Raw genomic sequence first — 18,475 nt, 5'->3', positions numbered from 1 at the left:
TGTGCAATTGCGCGCTGAGTTCTCTTTGCCCCTCACTATGCAATTTCGCTATATGCAGCTGAGGCATGCCCTTCGGGCCCAATTTCCCACAGGTATCTCTTCCCCGGATGTTCTGGAGATCGTGGGGGGCCAGAAGTCAAGCAAACTCATTACTGCTTTCTATGACATTCTCATTGCGGGCGGTGCCTCTCGCTTGGCTTATCGCTTTCGAGACGCTTGGGTGGCTGACATGGGGAACATGGACGATGAGGAATGGAGCGACGCTCTGGAGGGTTGCACCTTGGTATCTCCCAGGGCGGCCAATCAAGTGTACATCATTCATAGGGCATACTTGTCTCTAGATAGACTGGCTAAATTTGACCCCTCCCGGGACCCCACGTGCCCCCGGTGCCGGCTCGCGGTTGGCACGTTCAGCCACTTATTGTGGCAGTGCACCCGTATCCAGGGGTTCTGGGAACAAGTAGTGAAATTTCTCCATGTCCAGATGGGCACCCCTGTAACGTTAGACCCTAAGATTTGCCTGTTGGGTATACTCCCTGATGGGGACATAGACAAATACACAACTGCATTTCTGCATGAGACGTTGTTTAGTGCTCGCAAATTGATTGCTCGAATGTGGATCCAGCCGATACCCCCCCCCCCCCCGCTAGCCTTATGGATCACAGAGGTTAATAGCTCTCTCCCTTACAAGAAGATTATCTATCTGCATCAAAGGTGCCCGACCCAGTATCACAAGATTTGGGATCAGTGGCTTCAGACCAACTCCACCTGTTATTCCTCTCCGCCCCCTTAGTTTTGTATTCCTTGGCAGACCGTCCCCTAGCTGTATTATTTTCCTACCGCAGCACGGCCAGAGTCTTCCACGCTCCTTATATTTTGGTTTTTTACTTGTGCACTCTCAACCCGACCTACTGATTTATCTGTCAGATGCAGTTTATATGCATATTCATTTCCCTTATGCATTTCTTTTTCTTGTATGCTCCACTCATGTTGAACCTTGTGTTTTGTTATGTAGCACTTTTTGCATTCATTGCAATTATGCATCTGTACGTTCTTTTTGCACCTTGCCTTGTTGTTCCCATAATTTTTTTTTTGTTTGTACCTTTAACATAATGGATGAAAAAAAATCATCAAATCAATGGCCAGCCTTGCTATGCAAAAAGTGAACATGCTAATTTAATTCACCCATAACCAAGGCAACACATGATGCTTTTCTGGTTGCCCTCAGCGCTAATTTGCTGATAAATTGCTCTGCAGACAGCTGAGTATAAACACAGAAAAGTTAACGCTGGCATGGGGAAAAAAAAAAAAAAAGTTTACACTGCCTGTAATGGCAACTCTCAAAGCACATAGAAAGAAGATATAGAGATAAGAGGACATATGTGCGAAGTTGCTTGTCGGACATACTGATAGAGCTAAATTGTTTGTAAGTTATCTACAGCAAAAACCTTATTTTTTTTTTTTTTTTAAGTTTTCAATAGCATACAGAGACTTGTTAAAATCAGTGGTAGCTTTTTTGGTCACCTGTGTCTTAAAACTGCCTTAGTTATTACTAAATAAAACAAGTTCCTCCAATAGATTTTCTTTCCTGTTGTGTTGACATATCAAACTTTTTAGAATTTCCCCCATTTTCAGTCCTAAAGAATGTGGTCACCAAGAGAGAGACAGAGAGAGACAGAGAGAGGAATAATCCCAATATTTAAAATGTGAAAAAAAAACAAAAACAAATCTTGACTGCTGGTCTAGAGCGTAAAAAAAAAAAAAAAAAAAAAAAAAAAAAAAAAAAAGGATGTTTACTTGTGCAGTAAATCTATTTTGTTTCTCTCTCATTACTGCTCATCAGCTCCTCCCCTGCCAGATGCCCGATTTGTGGGCATTACTATTATTTTTAGGTAGCTCAAGCAGAGCTTTGCTTTAGTCGCCACTGCTCTGCTTTAGGTCTTTTTTCCTGGCAGTCCACAGACAGACAGACAGACAGACAGACAGACAGACATACTCCCTCACTCTGCCTACCTAGTGATGGCGCTGTCAATCATAACTGCTTAGCTAATTGTCTTCTATTGAGCCGCATGGCCGAACAGCGAAGGGGACACGCTGTCGACCAGGCAAGCTCAGCATCCACATAACCTCTAAACAGGACAAAGTACTACATGCACATGTGCTCCAAAGTCTCCATGAGTCACCAGGAGGACACCACAAAAAGTGTAAAAATACTGCTAAGGGACAACCCCCACTGTGCTGATAGCGCCACCTGGTCGCCAGGCACAAAGCACCAAATAATCCACAGCAGAGTGGGAGAGGACCCCACCAGACTCCGCACCCACAGAAACCTGCAGCCACCAGGAGAATATGCACTACACGTACAGCGATCAGGAATTAAAATGATCCAAGAGTCAGCGCCAGGGGATGAGGAGGGGCTCCCTCCACCGAAATTGCCGTCGTCATGGCCGTTGCTATTTCAATGGCAAACCACAAGAAAATGGCCGGTGGACAACACAAACATGGCCGCTGTGTATAGAAGCACACAGCCTACAACAACAAAATGGTGGCACCATGAGGCCTACAGGAACCTAGGAGAGAGACCAGGCCTCAAGGACAGATCAAAGCAGGACTGGGGGCCATGGCAGGAGCCCTCACTAGGTACAACCACCCCTCCGCATAATCGATCATCCGGTCGCTGGTGGCAAACCCCCCTGACCCCCATCCTAGGTTAGAGGCTAGACCACCCAAATAACCCCAGCGTGGGGGGTGGGCAGGATGAAAGACTTGGTAAGGTTTCCTGCGGGAAGGAGTGGAACCTGGGGGTTCGACCGTCCCAAGGAGGGTCCCACGTCTACCCCAAAACCCTCCAGGGGGAGAGGGAAGACCGCTACTCCCCATACCAGGAACTAGGCAGGCACCGCTCCAGACAGAACCCCTCTCCATCGAAATGGGGGGCTGTTGGCAAGGAGGAACGCTGCAATTCAGCAGAGACCCAGTCGTATGCAGCCTCCTGAGGCGTTTAAACTCGCAGGCTAGCCCGCGTCCAGTAGGGCTATGTCACGGCTGACCTAGCGCGGAGCTGAGGTCTCCAGGCTGTCGCTGACAAGACTGGGGTGACCACTGGATTTAAATTATCAAGCCCGTCACCCAGTCTGGCAGTTGATTGTAAATCTCACAGAAAAAAATCCAGGGAGAAAAAAAAAAAAAACAACAAATTCTATCTAAAAATTTTTTTGCCAGGACCAAAGATCCCAGCAAGGAACTAGGTCCTTACTCCTGACTAGGCAGAAAAAAAAAACTGAGTGGCTATAGCAGAGAGAGGGAGTATACCCCCTGGGCCTGCCCATGGGTGTAGCCAGAATTCTTTTCGACCTAGTGTCCTACTCCTGTAGGGGGCAGTATAACCCAATGTTTACGAATATCAGGAGCTGTGCCTGTCAATGAACGAAAGAGAAAGTTAAATCTTTGCAAAGAGGCACTTGGGAAAAAAACATCCCAACAGGGGTTGAAACCCTTCCTTTTTATACCTTTTAGTTTAATTTCAAAGTGCATATACAGCCAATTTTAATTTTAGATGGAGAGATGAAATATTTGGAAACCCTGTTGTGTTTTCACTGCCACGATTTTCACTCATGAAAATCTCCGTTTACACTTGTGCGACTCTTACACACTCTGGCACTCAAGTCGCATCAAAGTAGCATCAAAGTAGTACAGGAGGTTTTTCAAAGTCCCTGCAACTTTAATTTGCATAGATTTGAACAGGTTCCATTGAAAACAATGGGCTGCCGCTTGAGGTGTCCAAAGTCGAATGACAAGTTACATAAGTGTGAACTGAGCCTTAGGGTAAGCGTCACTGGGCTTTTTTTTCCCCAATCTGCTTCTTTCACCATACAAATCCCCAGGAATGCAGCTGAAGCAGTTTAGACACAGGTCAACTGCACCTGCAATGAATCTGAATGATCTCAGGAGGCATGTGAACTAATGTCAAAAACACACTCCATTTGACAATCACGGCTTGCTGACATTGGTCCTGTCTGAGGAACAGCGTCTTACCAGACAGGGAATAAGGACAATTGTTAGGTGTAGGCTATAACCCGGTTAGCTTTTCATTGCTGTACTATTCTCTCTAAGGTGGGGAAAATAATTTTTTGATCCCCTGGAGATTGTGTACATTTGCCCACTTACAAAGAAATGGTCTATCATTTTTATCATAGGTGTACTTTAAAATGATAGAGACAGAATATCAACCAAAAAAACAGAACAAACACATGATACAAAATGTTATAAATTGAGATGCAGTTCAGTGAGTAAAATAAGTATTTGATCCCCAAGCAAAACATGACTTAGTACAGAGGTAAGACATTTCTTGTAGTTGGTTACCAGGTTTGCACACATCTCAGGAGGGATTTTGGTCCACTTTTCTTTAAAGATCTACTCTAAATCCTTGGCGGTTGATTGGCAACTCAAAGTTTCAGCTCCCTCCATACATTTTCTATAGGATTAAGGTCTGGAGACTGACTAGGTCACTCCATGACCTTAATGTGCTTCTTCTTGAGACACTCCCTTGTTGCCTTGGGGGTATGTTTTGGGTTATTGTCATGCTGGAAGACCCATCCACAACCCATCTTTATTGTTCTGGCTGAGGGAAGAAGGTTCTCATCAAAGATTTTACAATACATGGCCCTGTCCATTGGCCCCTCAATGCGGTCTGTACCTTTAGCAGAGAATCAGCCCCAAAGCATAATGTTTCCACCTCCATGCTTGACTGTAGGGATGGTGTTCTTAGGGTCATAGTCAGCATTTTTCTTCCGTCAAACAAGGCGAGTCGAGTTAATACCAAAGAGCTCAATGTAGATCTCATCTGACTGCCACACTTTCTCCCAATCCTTCTCTGAACCATTTAGGTGTTCACAGGCATATTTCAGATGGGCCTGTACATGTGCCTTCTTAAGGAGGGGAATCTTGCGGGCGCTACAGGATTCCAATCCATGGTAGCGTATTATGTTACCAAGGGTTGGTTTGGGGACTGTGGTCCCAACTGCCTTGAGATCATTCACAAGCTCCTTCGTGTAGTTCTGGGCTGATCCCTCACTTTTCTCATGATCATCCTTACCCTATGAGGTAAAATCTTGCATGGAGCTCCAAACCAAGGGTGATTGAGGGTTATTTTGTATTTCTTACATTTGCAAATAATCGCTCCAACAGTTGTCTCCTTCTCACCAAGCTTCTTGCTGATGGTCTTGTAGCCTATTCCAGCCTTGTGCAGGTCTACAATTATGTCCATGGCGTCCTTTGAGAGCTCTTTGGTCTTGCCCATGATGGTGAGGTTTAAATGGAAGAAAGATTCTTTGGACAGGTGTATTATATACACATAAGGAGTTGTCATTAGGAGCACCTTCTTAAAATTGACAGGACTAATCTGTGTACCACATGAGCACTTACTGTAGCCAGTTATTGTTATTTGGTAGGGGATCAAATACTTACTTTACTCACTGAACTGCAACTCAATTTAGAAAATTGGTATCAAGTTTTTTCTGTATTTTGGTTGATGTTCATTTAAAAAAAAATACACCTTTGATAAAAATTATAGACCGTTCATCTTTTTTGTAAGTGGTTATTTTATAAGTCATGTGTCCACAGATAGCAGCCATCTTGGCCATGACGTATCCAATTTAGGGTGTGCCCCTATCCTCAATTGATCAATTACATTTGGAAGGATTGGGAAACAGAGATTTCGGGCACAAAAGTTTTGTTAAAAAGATTTCTTTTATTCAATACAAAACTAAATATTTTAAAATCATAGAAAAATACAGGCAAATGATTGTGTATTAAGGACACAGTGAGACCACATAACAATGGTCTATGTTGTACAATATCTCAGTGCATAGAACTTATAAAAGTCGGTTTACATACAGTTCGAAGTACAAGATCATTAGTAGTCATATAATCCTTGGAAACGTATTGCTTGTTATCAGAAGAACCGCCGACGGACACCCAAGCAGTATGGTGCCGGTCAGCAGGGTCGACTGAAAATATAAGTTAACATTCACCATGTAATATATGACCTTTGCTCGACATGTTTCGCTTTCTTAGACAAAAAAGCTTCATCTGGAGCATATCATTTCTTTGTCTGTGTGAGAAATAACAGTATTTAGATAGATTACATATATGTGTTACCTTATTTTCAGTATGTTATAATTACAATTGCATATCATTTATCTTTCCTTTTAATTACATATAATCGTCTTACACATCTCAGATAAGTCCTTCTATTTTTGCAATATCAACACAATATAACATTGGGTCTTGAGTTGCATTCAGACACTAGAGGAGTTTAGGGGAAAGAACGGAGGTTGCCAATAGTGAGTATATGTGGGGATCCATGCTGTAGTTATAGTATAAGCATGTATATCCCATTTATATACCTGGTAAATGGACAGAAAAATGTATACATACCTGTACATATAGTAATCAGGCACATATCTCAATTTCCATAGAGAATTCTTTAACGAGGAGGACTGTGCGTTTTGGGAAGCTCAGAAAGGCAATGTATAGTGACATAGTAGTGAGGGTAGTCACTCCATGTCTCATATCTGGGTGGATGAGAGCAGAAAAGCAATGTTTCTCAGAGTAGTAAGCGTTTTAATTCTATGATATCACTTTAAGGGAAAGCCCATAGGAATACCACACCATAAGCTCAAGTGTTCTAAAGTGGTAAAGTCAGTGTGCCTCATGCTTGTTATAAGAGTGTGTAAGTACCTATAGAGCCCATAGAACATCTGCCCTAAACGGGGGGCAACAGAAAAGACACATAGTCATTCTGGACCGTAAAAGAAGACAGGTGCCATGCGTTATAAACGATTATACACCAACATACAGAGTTTACCCATTCGTATATGGGCTACCCCTATAGTAAAATATATATCATGTATATTGATTTGCTTTCACACACATATGTGAATATGTGTGTGTAATCAATTTCGTATCCGGCCCACCCTCCTCTGTAATAGTAGGGGGGTGACCAGGGTTATATATAGATAAGCAGTTGCTACATGAGGTCCAAGATGAGTACATGCAAAGCGTACTTAGAATAAACATAAGTAATAAACATAGTAGTAAATATATATAGAGAGCCACCCAAAATGATAGATCGCTATGCAGTACAAAAGTTCCAAGCATACACAGACACCTTAGCAATGCTCACCAAACTTAGGAAGGACCAGAGCTTAAATGTAGGGAGCGTGTCTCCTCTGCTTGTATGTCGGCTGTTAAGCACAGTAAGATTAAGGTGAATTCCCGGATATCATAAAAGTGTAATGTTACAGCATTAATACTGGCCATATAAAGCTTACCCCTTGCCACGCTGTTCCCAGCTTCCGCACAGTCCTCACCGGATGGGGAAACTCCACCATACCAGGGCTTGTAAATGGCGCCCTTAAGTAGCATGGATCCCGGGTGGTTCGTCAAACGGACGTCACCGCCCCGGCCACTCCCACCGGACATCGCTCGAGAGCTAGCGCGGGGACACCCCGGCGAGGCTCTCGGCTTAGTCACAGGTGTATGCAGACTATACAGAGGCAGGAAGTGCCTCCGCAGTCCGCTCAGGTGCCACAGGAAGTTCCGCCCGGAAGGGGCGGGACTGACCTGCGGCCTATCTGGCCGCACATATCTCACTGATGAGGCCGACCTCCATGCTTACCCACACTGCCCCCACAGGATCGGTCCGCAATTACATGAGAATTCTAATTGCCTGAAATGAAAAAACAACACAACAAAGACAGAGATTATATATTTAAAAAATACAGATATAAAAGCATATTTCACTAAGGTACAAAGATGTTCCTGGTGAAACCAGGAGATATATATCGGTAACATATTTGTTTATCAAAAATTATTCTATAACCATGTTTATTTTTGACATTAACCACTAGTAAGGGCTTCAATAGTAACAGCCCTAATGAAAGAACAGGGGCTGAACTGCCCCCTACTAGAAACACTTCCATACTTCAAACCCCAAGAGAAAGTTGCATATTTTGACTTATTATAAATCCTCAAGATCATAATATTGATGAGATAGGGATTATAGCACAAAAAACTGTTTGTTATACATAAGAAAGGAAGAGGGGTATATGTGCCATAAGACCTATTTGATGTGAAGAGGTATCAGAATAATTGAATATATGTATATACGGGGGGAGGATGACCACGCCAAAACCAAGCCGACACCCTGACCCATATATCCCACAAAGGGCCATTATCGTAACCCGAGTATACTACTCGAGGTCAATTAGGTCTGTTGGCATTAGGTAAGCAAGGAAACCTTCACAGAAAGGGTTTGTACGACTGTGTTTCATTTAACCCAGGTCTATAAGTGGCATTGAGACGCTCTATCCAGAGAGTTTCTCTCTGGAGAATTTTTTTGTCCCAGTTGCCACCCCGAGGGTCTTGAGGAATAACCTCAAGCACATAAAATCTTGCCTTTTTGGGATTGAACCTGTGGTATAGGTCAAGGTGTCTGCTCACGGGCGTGATCATCCTTCCCCCTGCTGATACGTACACATGGTCATTTATCCTTTGGCGTAGCTCTCTTATAGTTTTACCTATATAGAACATGCCGCAGGTACAATGCATCATGTATACCACTCCACGTGTGCTGCAGTCGGCTCGAAATTTTGGAGCAAATGTCTCCCCATTAGGTAAAGTGTATTCAGTATTCTCCTCTATCCAAGGACATAAAGCGCATTTGCGACATTTATAAGTACCTCTACCTGTTGTTACTTTATTTCTAATGGGTTGATAGTGGCTTGTTGTTAGTTGATCTCTTAAAGATCTTGTTCTCCTGAAAACAATTTGGGGATGTTTGCCCCAAATTGTTTTCAGGAGAACAAGATCTTTAAGAGATCAACTAACAACAAGCCACTATCAACCCATTAGAAATAAAGTAACAACAGGTAGAGGTACTTATAAATGTCGCAAATGCGCTTTATGTCCTTGGATAGAGGAGAATACTGAATACACTTTACCTAATGGGGAGACATTTGCTCCAAAATTTCGAGCCGACTGCAGCACACGTGGAGTGGTATACATGATGCATTGTACCTGCGGCATGTTCTATATAGGTAAAACTATAAGAGAGCTACGCCAAAGGATAAATGACCATGTGTACGTATCAGCAGGGGGAAGGATGATCACGCCCGTGAGCAGACACCTTGACCTATACCACAGGTTCAATCCCAAAAAGGCAAGATTTTATGTGCTTGAGGTTATTCCTCAAGACCCTCGGGGTGGCAACTGGGACAAAAAAATTCTCCAGAGAGAAACTCTCTGGATAGAGCGTCTCAATGCCACTTATAGACCTGGGTTAAATGAAACACAGTCGTACAAACCCTTTCTGTGAAGGTTTCCTTGCTTACCTAATGCCAACAGACCTAATTGACCTCGAGTAGTATACTCGGGTTACGATAATGGCCCTTTGTGGGATATATGGGTCAGGGTGTCGGCTTGGTTTTGGCGTGGTCATCCTCCCCCCGTATATACATATATTCAATTATTCTGATACCTCTTCACATCAAATAGGTCTTATGGCACATATACCCCTCTTCCTTTCTTATGTATAACAAACAGTTTTTTGTGCTATAATCCCTATCTCATCAATATTATGATCTTGAGGATTTATAATAAGTCAAAATATGCAACTTTCTCTTGGGGTTTGAAGTATGGAAGTGTTTCTAGTAGGGGGCAGTTCAGCCCCTGTTCTTTCATTAGGGCTGTTACTATTGAAGCCCTTACTAGTGGTTAATGTCAAAAATAAACATGGTTATAGAATAATTTTTGATAAACAAATATGTTACCGATATATATCTCCTGGTTTCACCAGGAACATCTTTGTACCTTAGTGAAATATGCTTTTATATCTGTATTTTTTAAATATATAATCTCTGTCTTTGTTGTGTTGTTTTTTCATTTCAGGCAATTAGAATTCTCATGTAATTGCGGACCGATCCTGTGGGGGCAGTGTGGGTAAGCATGGAGGTCGGCCTCATCAGTGAGATATGTGCGGCCAGATAGGCCGCAGGTCAGTCCCGCCCCTTCCGGGCGGAACTTCCTGTGGCACCTGAGCGGACTGCGGAGGCACTTCCTGCCTCTGTATAGTCTGCATACACCTGTGACTAAGCCGAGAGCCTCGCCGGGGTGTCCCCGCGCTAGCTCTCGAGCGATGTCCGGTGGGAGTGGCCGGGGCGGTGACGTCCGTTTGACGAACCACCCGGGATCCATGCTACTTAAGGGCGCCATTTACAAGCCCTGGTATGGTGGAGTTTCCCCATCCGGTGAGGACTGTGCGGAAGCTGGGAACAGCGTGGCAAGGGGTAAGCTTTATATGGCCAGTATTAATGCTGTAACATTACACTTTTATGATATCCGGGAATTCACCTTAATCTTACTGTGCTTAACAGCCGACATACAAGCAGAGGAGACACGCTCCCTACATTTAAGCTCTGGTCCTTCCTAAGTTTGGTGAGCATTGCTAAGGTGTCTGTGTATGCTTGGAACTTTTGTACTGCATAGCGATCTATCATTTTGGGTGGCTCTCTATATATATTTACTACTATGTTTATTACTTATGTTTATTCTAAGTACGCTTTGCATGTACTCATCTTGGACCTCATGTAGCAACTGCTTATCTATATATAACCCTGGTCACCCCCCTACTATTACAGAGGAGGGTGGGCCGGATACGAAATTGATTACACACACATATTCACATATGTGTGTGAAAGCAAATCAATATACATGATGTATATTTTACTATAGGGGTAGCCCATATACGAATGGGTAAACTCTGTATGTTGGTGTATAATCGTTTATAACGCATGGCACCTGTCTTCTTTTACGGTCCAGAATGACTATGTGTCTTTTCTGTTGCCCCCCCGTTTAGGGCAGATGTTCTATGGGCTCTATAGGTACTTACACACTCTTATAACAAGCATGAGGCACACTGACTTTACCACTTTAGAACACTTGAGCTTATGGTGTGGTATTCCTATGGGCTTTCCCTTAAAGTGATATCATAGAATTAAAACGCTTACTACTCTGAGAAACATTGTTTTTCTGCTCTCATCCACCCAGATATGAGACATGGAGTGACTACCCTCACTACTATGTCACTATACATTGCCTTTCTGAGCTTCCCAAAACGCACAGTCCTCCTCGTTAAAGAATTCTCTATGGAAATTGAGATATGTGCCTGATTACTATATGTACAGGTATGTATACATTTTTCTGTCCATTTACCAGGTATATAAATGGGATATACATGCTTATACTATAACTACAGCATGGATCCCCACATATACTCACTATTGGCAACCTCCGTTCTTTCCCCTAAACTCCTCTAGTGTCTGAATGCAACTCAAGACCCAATGTTATATTGTGTTGATATTGCAAAAATAGAAGGACTTATCTGAGATGTGTAAGACGATTATATGTAATTAAAAGGAAAGATAAATGATATGCAATTGTAATTATAACATACTGAAAATAAGGTAACACATATATGTAATCTATCTAAATACTGTTATTTCTCACACAGACAAAGAAATGATATGCTCCAGATGAAGCTTTTTTGTCTAAGAAAGCGAAACATGTCGAGCAAAGGTCATATATTACATGGTGAATGTTAACTTATATTTTCAGTCGACCCTGCTGACCGGCACCATACTGCTTGGGTGTCCGTCGGCGGTTCTTCTGATAACAAGCAATACGTTTCCAAGGATTATATGACTACTAATGATCTTGTACTTCGAACTGTATGTAAACCGACTTTTATAAGTTCTATGCACTGAGATATTGTACAACATAGACCATTGTTATGTGGTCTCACTGTGTCCTTAATACACAATCATTTGCCTGTATTTTTCTATGATTTTAAAATATTTAGTTTTGTATTGAATAAAAGAAATCTTTTTAACAAAACTTTTGTGCCCGAAATCTCTGTTTCCCAATCCTTCCAAATGTAATTTTTTGTAAGTGGGCAAACTTACAACATTTGCAGGGAATCAAATAATTATTTATTTTCGACACTAACTACCTCTCCAGTGAAACCAATGCCACGCTCTGGAACAAAAATGGAGCCCCCAATAGCAGTAAGAACCTGACAGATCTCCTGTTTAACCATACGTTTTTAAGGAGCAAAGGAACCATTTGACATATTCTTACCATTTTTTGTCATCAGAAACTGTTTTTCGTTAGGCAGATAAGGTTTAACTTTGGAGTCTTCACCTGCTGCCCTAGATAAGGTTTAAAAAAAAAAAACAAAAAAAGAAAAAAAGAAAAAAAAAAAAACAACGATTAGGAAAAGCTGTTCAGAACAGATTTTTTAAAAGTTGAATACAGACATAAAAAATAAAATACACCGATTATCAGAGACCACTGCATGGGCATCTGCAAGTGGACTTTTAATGTGTTGCCTGGCACAGGAGGTGCTCCTAAGGTCCTGGCCTGTCACTGTTCTAGACTCCTAGCCTATTGGGGCCCCCTTGACAAGTCACTGGACCCTCTTTAATCCTCACCAATGAAGGAGGAATTTTCACCTCTCAGACAATGGACTCTGCCTTTCATGAAAAAGCACAATAGAGTTCATAAAAATGCAGGTGGCCTTGTATTTTAACAGACTTAGGCCTCAAGCACAAAGAACATTTGAAAAAAAATGAGCTACACAGCCAGTTCTGACGCCATGGAAAAAGCAGCTGTAAAAAAAAAAAAAAAAAAAAAAAAAACACGCTTTTAGAAGCATTTTACATTGGCGTTAATGTGCGTTTAGCCATGTTTAGCAGCGTTAGCATTTAGCAGCCTCTACTGCCCTCTTCTATTTTCCACTCTCAAATCCAACTACTACAGCTTTAAAATGCTTGATGCGGCTTAACCACTTAAGCCCCGGAGGATTTTCCCGCTAAAAGACCAGGGGGTATTTTGCGATTCGGCACTGCGTGACTTTAACGGACAATTGCGCGGTCATGCGACGCTGTACCTTAACGAATTTGACGTCCTTTTTTCCCCACAAACAGAGCTTTCTTTTGGTGGTATTTGATCACCTGTGCGATTTTTTGATCACGCGCTATAAACAAAAAAAAGAGCGTCAATTTTGCAAAAATAGCAATATTTTTCACATTTTTTTATATGAAATTCCCCCCCCAAAAAAAATGTAAAAATCAAAATTTTTTAACATTTTCGGCCAATTTGTTTTATGCTACCTATGTTTGGTAAAAATCACAAAAAGCGTATTTTGATTGGTTTGCGCAAAAGTTATTGCGTTTACTAACAAAGGGAAAGATTTTTGTCATTTTTGTTGTTTTTTTTTTTAACGCGTAATGGCGGCGATCTGCGATTTTTTTTGCGGTACTGCGACATTGGGGCGGACAGATTGGACCCTTGACTGACATTTTTGACACTTTTGGGGTTACCAGTGACATTTCTACAGTAATCAGTGCTATACATATGCACTGTTACTGTAAAAATACACTGGTAGTGAAGGGGTTAACTTTATTTGGGAGGGAGGGGCTGTGTGTGTCCCTAGGGGCGTGCTTTCTACTGCGATTGGCTGTGGCTTGAGCTGTAAGGACACTGATCAACGGATCTACATAGTAGATCCGTGTGATCAGTGTCTTTACACCGAGGAGAATGTCAGGCAGCTTGTTTACACAAGCTGCCTGACTTTCTCCCTCTCCCCCGCCGATCGCAGAGTGGCCGGCGGACATCGGGTCCGCCGGTCACACGCGCGGGGGGGTCCGTGACCGCGCAGGAGCGCGCCTCCGTGGGCGCGCGCTCGCTCCCCAGACCCTCCCAGGCTAGTGACGTTAATTAACGTCACTCTGCCTGGCAGGGGCTGACCGCCGCAGTAAATTTACTTGCGGCGGTCAGCAAGCGGATAAAGCTGTATACAGCGTTAACACGCGTTTAGCTGCGTCAGGCGTTTTTACAGCCTAACGCTTCTGCTCCAAAATGCGCTGGCCCTGGGGTTTTTTTTTTTACAGCTTGAAATCGCCTATGCCACTTACAGCTCCTAAAAGCCTATGTGTGCATGAGGCCATAGAATAACATGAAGGGGCATTTTTATGTTGCAAAAAAAAACAAAATAAAATCGTCTGACGCTCCTAAAAGCAGCTGTAAAAAATGCCCCGTGTGAATGAGGCATTAAAGCGGATCATCAACTGCTCAGTCAACACTGACTATTTGTAATCATTTTGCTGCTACTATTAGCAAATAGATAGGAAAGTAAAATTACATTTATGAGTTTTACACTTTTTTTTTTTACATTTCTTCAGTTACATCCAGATTTCTATGCCTAGGCAAATGATATCACACATCCCCAGGAGTCTTTAGGAGGGGAGGAGGAGAGGAGGAGGGGTTTTCTCAGCCAAGCACACTCTCCTACATGCAAGTTTGAGCTAAGGGCAGATGGATTCCAGCAAGTAAATGCTGCATGAATGATTTGCCCTTACTCAAGATGGCCATTGCCAGAAATGCTAGGGGTGATTTCTCAGCAAAATAAAACATGGAGACGTAGATGGGTGGGCAAATTTGGTTTAAATATTAAAATTGAATTAAACAGCATTTTTGGTTTATGGTGCTCAGATGTAGTGAAGTTTAGCTTTAATTATTTCTTCAAAAACAAATACGTAATTACTTTGGCAAATGCATAGCTGATTCACACATACAAAAGGATTTAAACCATAAATATGAAAAGTGATTGATAAATTATTTAGTTTCCTTTCTTAATAATTGAGTTTGTTATCGGTTAAGGCACATTAATTTTTCAACGCACAGTCTGCCGCACAACAGCCACTGCAGAAGGAAGAATTCTTTCAGTAAACAATATGTAGAAAACTAGAGGATCACAATTAAACTTTTGAACTGATCAATCACATCTTAAAGCAGAACTCCGGGATGGGCAAAAACAATCCCTCATTAGTACACCCCCCTACACAAAACTCTAAACAGTTATTACATTTGTGAAATTCCTTACCATTAAAGAGAAAAGTCTAATTACATTTTCAGGAAGTCCTCTCTGAAATTCAAAAAATGCACCATCTATTCTGCCAAGGAGGAGCCGTTACAAAAGGGTTTAAATCATATCCTCTCCTCTCTCTCTCTCTATATAATCAAACTACACTTCCCATCATGCTTTGAGAATTGCAGTAAACGTGGGAGGGTCTGTACATGTTAAATTTGGACAAGCCCACATTAACAAACCACACCCCCTCATTCTGCAGCCAGCCACACTAAGTAGCACACAGCAGGATACAGTAGGTAGGTTACAGCCTTACAAATGCAAAGAATGTTTGTGCTCTTCCCCTCCAGCCACAACAGGAGATAAAGCCCATACATGCTTTATGGAATCACTACTGAACTGTTGACACATGCCCATAATTATATTTTTTGCACACTGTACTCTGCTATAATTCAGTATTCTAAATACTCCTCCTCCTGCAGCTTTGAGATCTCTCTAACAGCAATCAGTGCTTGTATGATGTATATGAGCACATCCTTTGCTGCAACACAAAAAAGAGATGGGACATGCGGCTTTACATCAGCATGTGGCACAAGTAAATGTCGTCATGAGAAAAAAAAAAAAAAAAAAAGTGTAGCACTAACTTACTAAATCAATAAACACAATAATGGTGGAACCCTCCAATGATATTGAAATGTCAATAAACTTCAATGATACCAAAATACCGGTCTCTGTGATATGTAACGTCACATATAATACACATCAATCTGAAAATAAGCCATAATGATGGTGGAAACCCTACCTCCAGATATTTGGCAGTGGAGGGTGTCCACTGTTTATCAGTGCAACCTCATCAGTGCCCATAAGTGCAGCCTCATCAGTGCAGCCTATCAGTGCCCATAAGTGCAGCAGGGATCGTTAGAAGAGCCGGACGGATGACACAGACCGGTTATCTCCCACTGTGACAGGTCTCCTGGACTGGAATTGGACCAGCGCGCTGTCTATCACAGGAACCAGTACAGGAGGCGGGACTTTACGGCGAGCGGCGTTTCATCTACAAGATCCGTCACGGCAGGAGATCTCCGGTCTGTGTCAAGGCAATATCTAGAGGCTAAGAAGGAGATGTAGCCATCTGCAGGTAATAGTATATGCACCATTAAACATAACTAATGTATTTAAAGTGGGGCTCCACTCAAAAAAGGGGAAGCTCTGCTTGTTTGCCCCCCCAGAAAAGCGCAGCACCATGTGCACATAGACAGTAGGAAATAGGCTGTGAAGCCGCAGGGCTTCACTTCCGGTTTCCCTTACTGCAGATGTCTGCACCCAAAGCTGATTGACGAATCGGCTAGGGGTGCCGACATCACAGGATCCCTGGAAAGGGAAGTGTCCTTTGATAAAAGTCAGCAACTACAGTGTTTGTAGCTGTTGACTTTTACATTTTTTTTTTACAGACTGGAACTCCTCTTTAATGCAATTGTCAGAGAAAATGGTTCCAAACTGATGTAATTGACACAATCCCGGAAACCTTTATGTACGTTCACTTTGGACCAGTGGTGGCCGGTGCGTTGAGGGCACCAGACGAATGGAGTTCCATGGGGTTTTTTTTTTCTTCTGAAGCATGTGATTAGAGCCAAAGGCTCTAATAGGCTTCAGAAAAGGGTGGACCCACCCATTTTGTAACAATAGCGAATGAATATTCGCTATTGTCACACGGATTCTCCTCCTGGCCAATCAGGAAGTGGGTCCGAGACTCGTCTCCTGATTGGCCGAAAGGCGAACTTTTGCGATTCGCCAAGGAGGAGGAGGTGGACTCGGGAGACCCGGAGGATTGAGGAGAAGCCACCGCCGCATCAGGTAAGTGCATGCTGATCTCTGTACGCTGTGATCACTCTGCATTGAATGGGGGCACGCTGTGCTAACTCTGCATTCAAAGGGGGCACGCTGTGCTCACTCTGCATTCAAAGGGGGCACGCTGTGCTCACTCTGCATTGAACGGGGGCACGCTGTGCTCACTCTGCATTGAACGGGGGCACGCTGTGGTCACTCTGCATTGAACGGGGGCACGCTGTGGTCACTCTGCATTGAACGGGGGCACGCTGTGGTCACTCTGCATTGAACGGGGGCACGCTGTGGTCACTCTGCATTGAACGGGGGCACGCTGTGGTCACTCTGCATTGAACGGGGGCACGCTGTGGTCACTCTGCATTGAACGGGGGCACGCTGTGGTCACTCTGCATTGAACGGGGGCACGCTGTGGTCACTCTGCATTGAACGGGGGCACGCTGTGGTCACTCTGCATTGAACGGGGGCACGCTGTGGTCACTCTGCATTGAACGGGGGCACGCTGTGGTCACTCTGCATTGAACGGGGGCACGCTGTGGTCACTCTGCATTGAACGGGGGCACGCTGTGGTCACTCTGCATTGAACGGGGGCACGCTGTGGTCACTCTGCATTGAACGGGGGCACGCTGTGGTCACTCTGCATTGAACGGGGGCACACTGTGGTAACTCTGCATTGATGGAGGCATGTTGTGGTAACTCTGCATTGAATGGGGGCCCACTATACTTTGATTACTGAAGGCCCCTTTCACACTTTTGTGACCTCAAAGTCATGCAATTTTTTGCCGCGTTTTTTGCCGCAAAGCAATGCCTATTAGATCTTACTGTTTGCGCCCCCCCAAAAATTTTGAGGACCAGCCGCCACTGCTTTGGACCCATATGTCACCTAATACGTTCAAACACATAGCCAACCTCTCTTGCTGAATCCTAAACGGCCAGCTAGATTAGAACAATGAGGAAGGAAGTTTCTTTGCTGCTAAGACTGTTGGAGAAGCAAGAAATGGAGAGTCCCAGATAAAACGTGACAAGCAGTATGATGTACTGTATACGAGACCTGGGTGTCCTGAACTGAACTTTCAACTCAACAGGCTGATATAGGAACAGATACATGAAGGACGTATCATATGACACTTTGTAATGTCAGTGCCGGAGTACAAACATATTGTACTAGACTTCTAAGCACAAAATGAAATGTCATGGAGTACTTTATTAATGTGCAAGAGACCCACTGATGAAAAGCACTATATCTTCCCACTCAACTCTCCCCCCTTTCCTCTTTAGGGTCTCGGCTGATGCTGAAAGCTGTACTTCGTCTGCTCATTTGGCATAAATGAAAGAGAAGAGAATTAGGGCATGATTCAGGTTGGGTTTCTTGCTCCTGCAAGACATTCAGGGCCCCTGGGTAAATAAATGGCAAGTAAACTACCAGTCATAATTAAAGGACGCTGTTAAAATGTAAAGGACAATGTTGAATTTTAAAGAAAACTGAAGTTATGTAATTGCTTGGTCCAATGTAAAGATTTGGGCCTGTTCATGCATAGAGTGCTTTAATCTGTAAACTACTCAGGAAGGGTTGCTATAGTCCTCCTAATGTTTGATGTCATATCAAGTTTGTCTATAACACACAAAGTGGAATTCCAGCTAAAT

General features: G+C 43.1%; 1 protein-coding gene across 1 annotated transcript in view; it reads right to left on the bottom strand.

The window, feature by feature from the left end:
- Positions 1–18,475, bottom strand: part of ATG3 (autophagy related 3) — a 113,181-nt gene that overhangs the window by 47,807 nt on the left and 46,899 nt on the right. The window contains exon 5 of the mRNA XM_082248529.1: positions 12,199–12,269. Within this exon, the coding sequence (XP_082104655.1) occupies positions 12,199–12,269 (71 nt within the window). The remainder of the gene's footprint in view (positions 1–12,198; positions 12,270–18,475) is intronic.

This window comes from Pelophylax lessonae (genome assembly GCF_965119305.1).
Source record: "Pelophylax lessonae genome assembly, chromosome: 2".
NCBI lineage: Eukaryota > Metazoa > Chordata > Amphibia > Anura > Ranidae > Pelophylax > Pelophylax lessonae.
The sequence above is the reverse complement of the archived record's forward strand: the minus strand, read 5'-3'. Positions and strand labels throughout refer to the sequence as shown.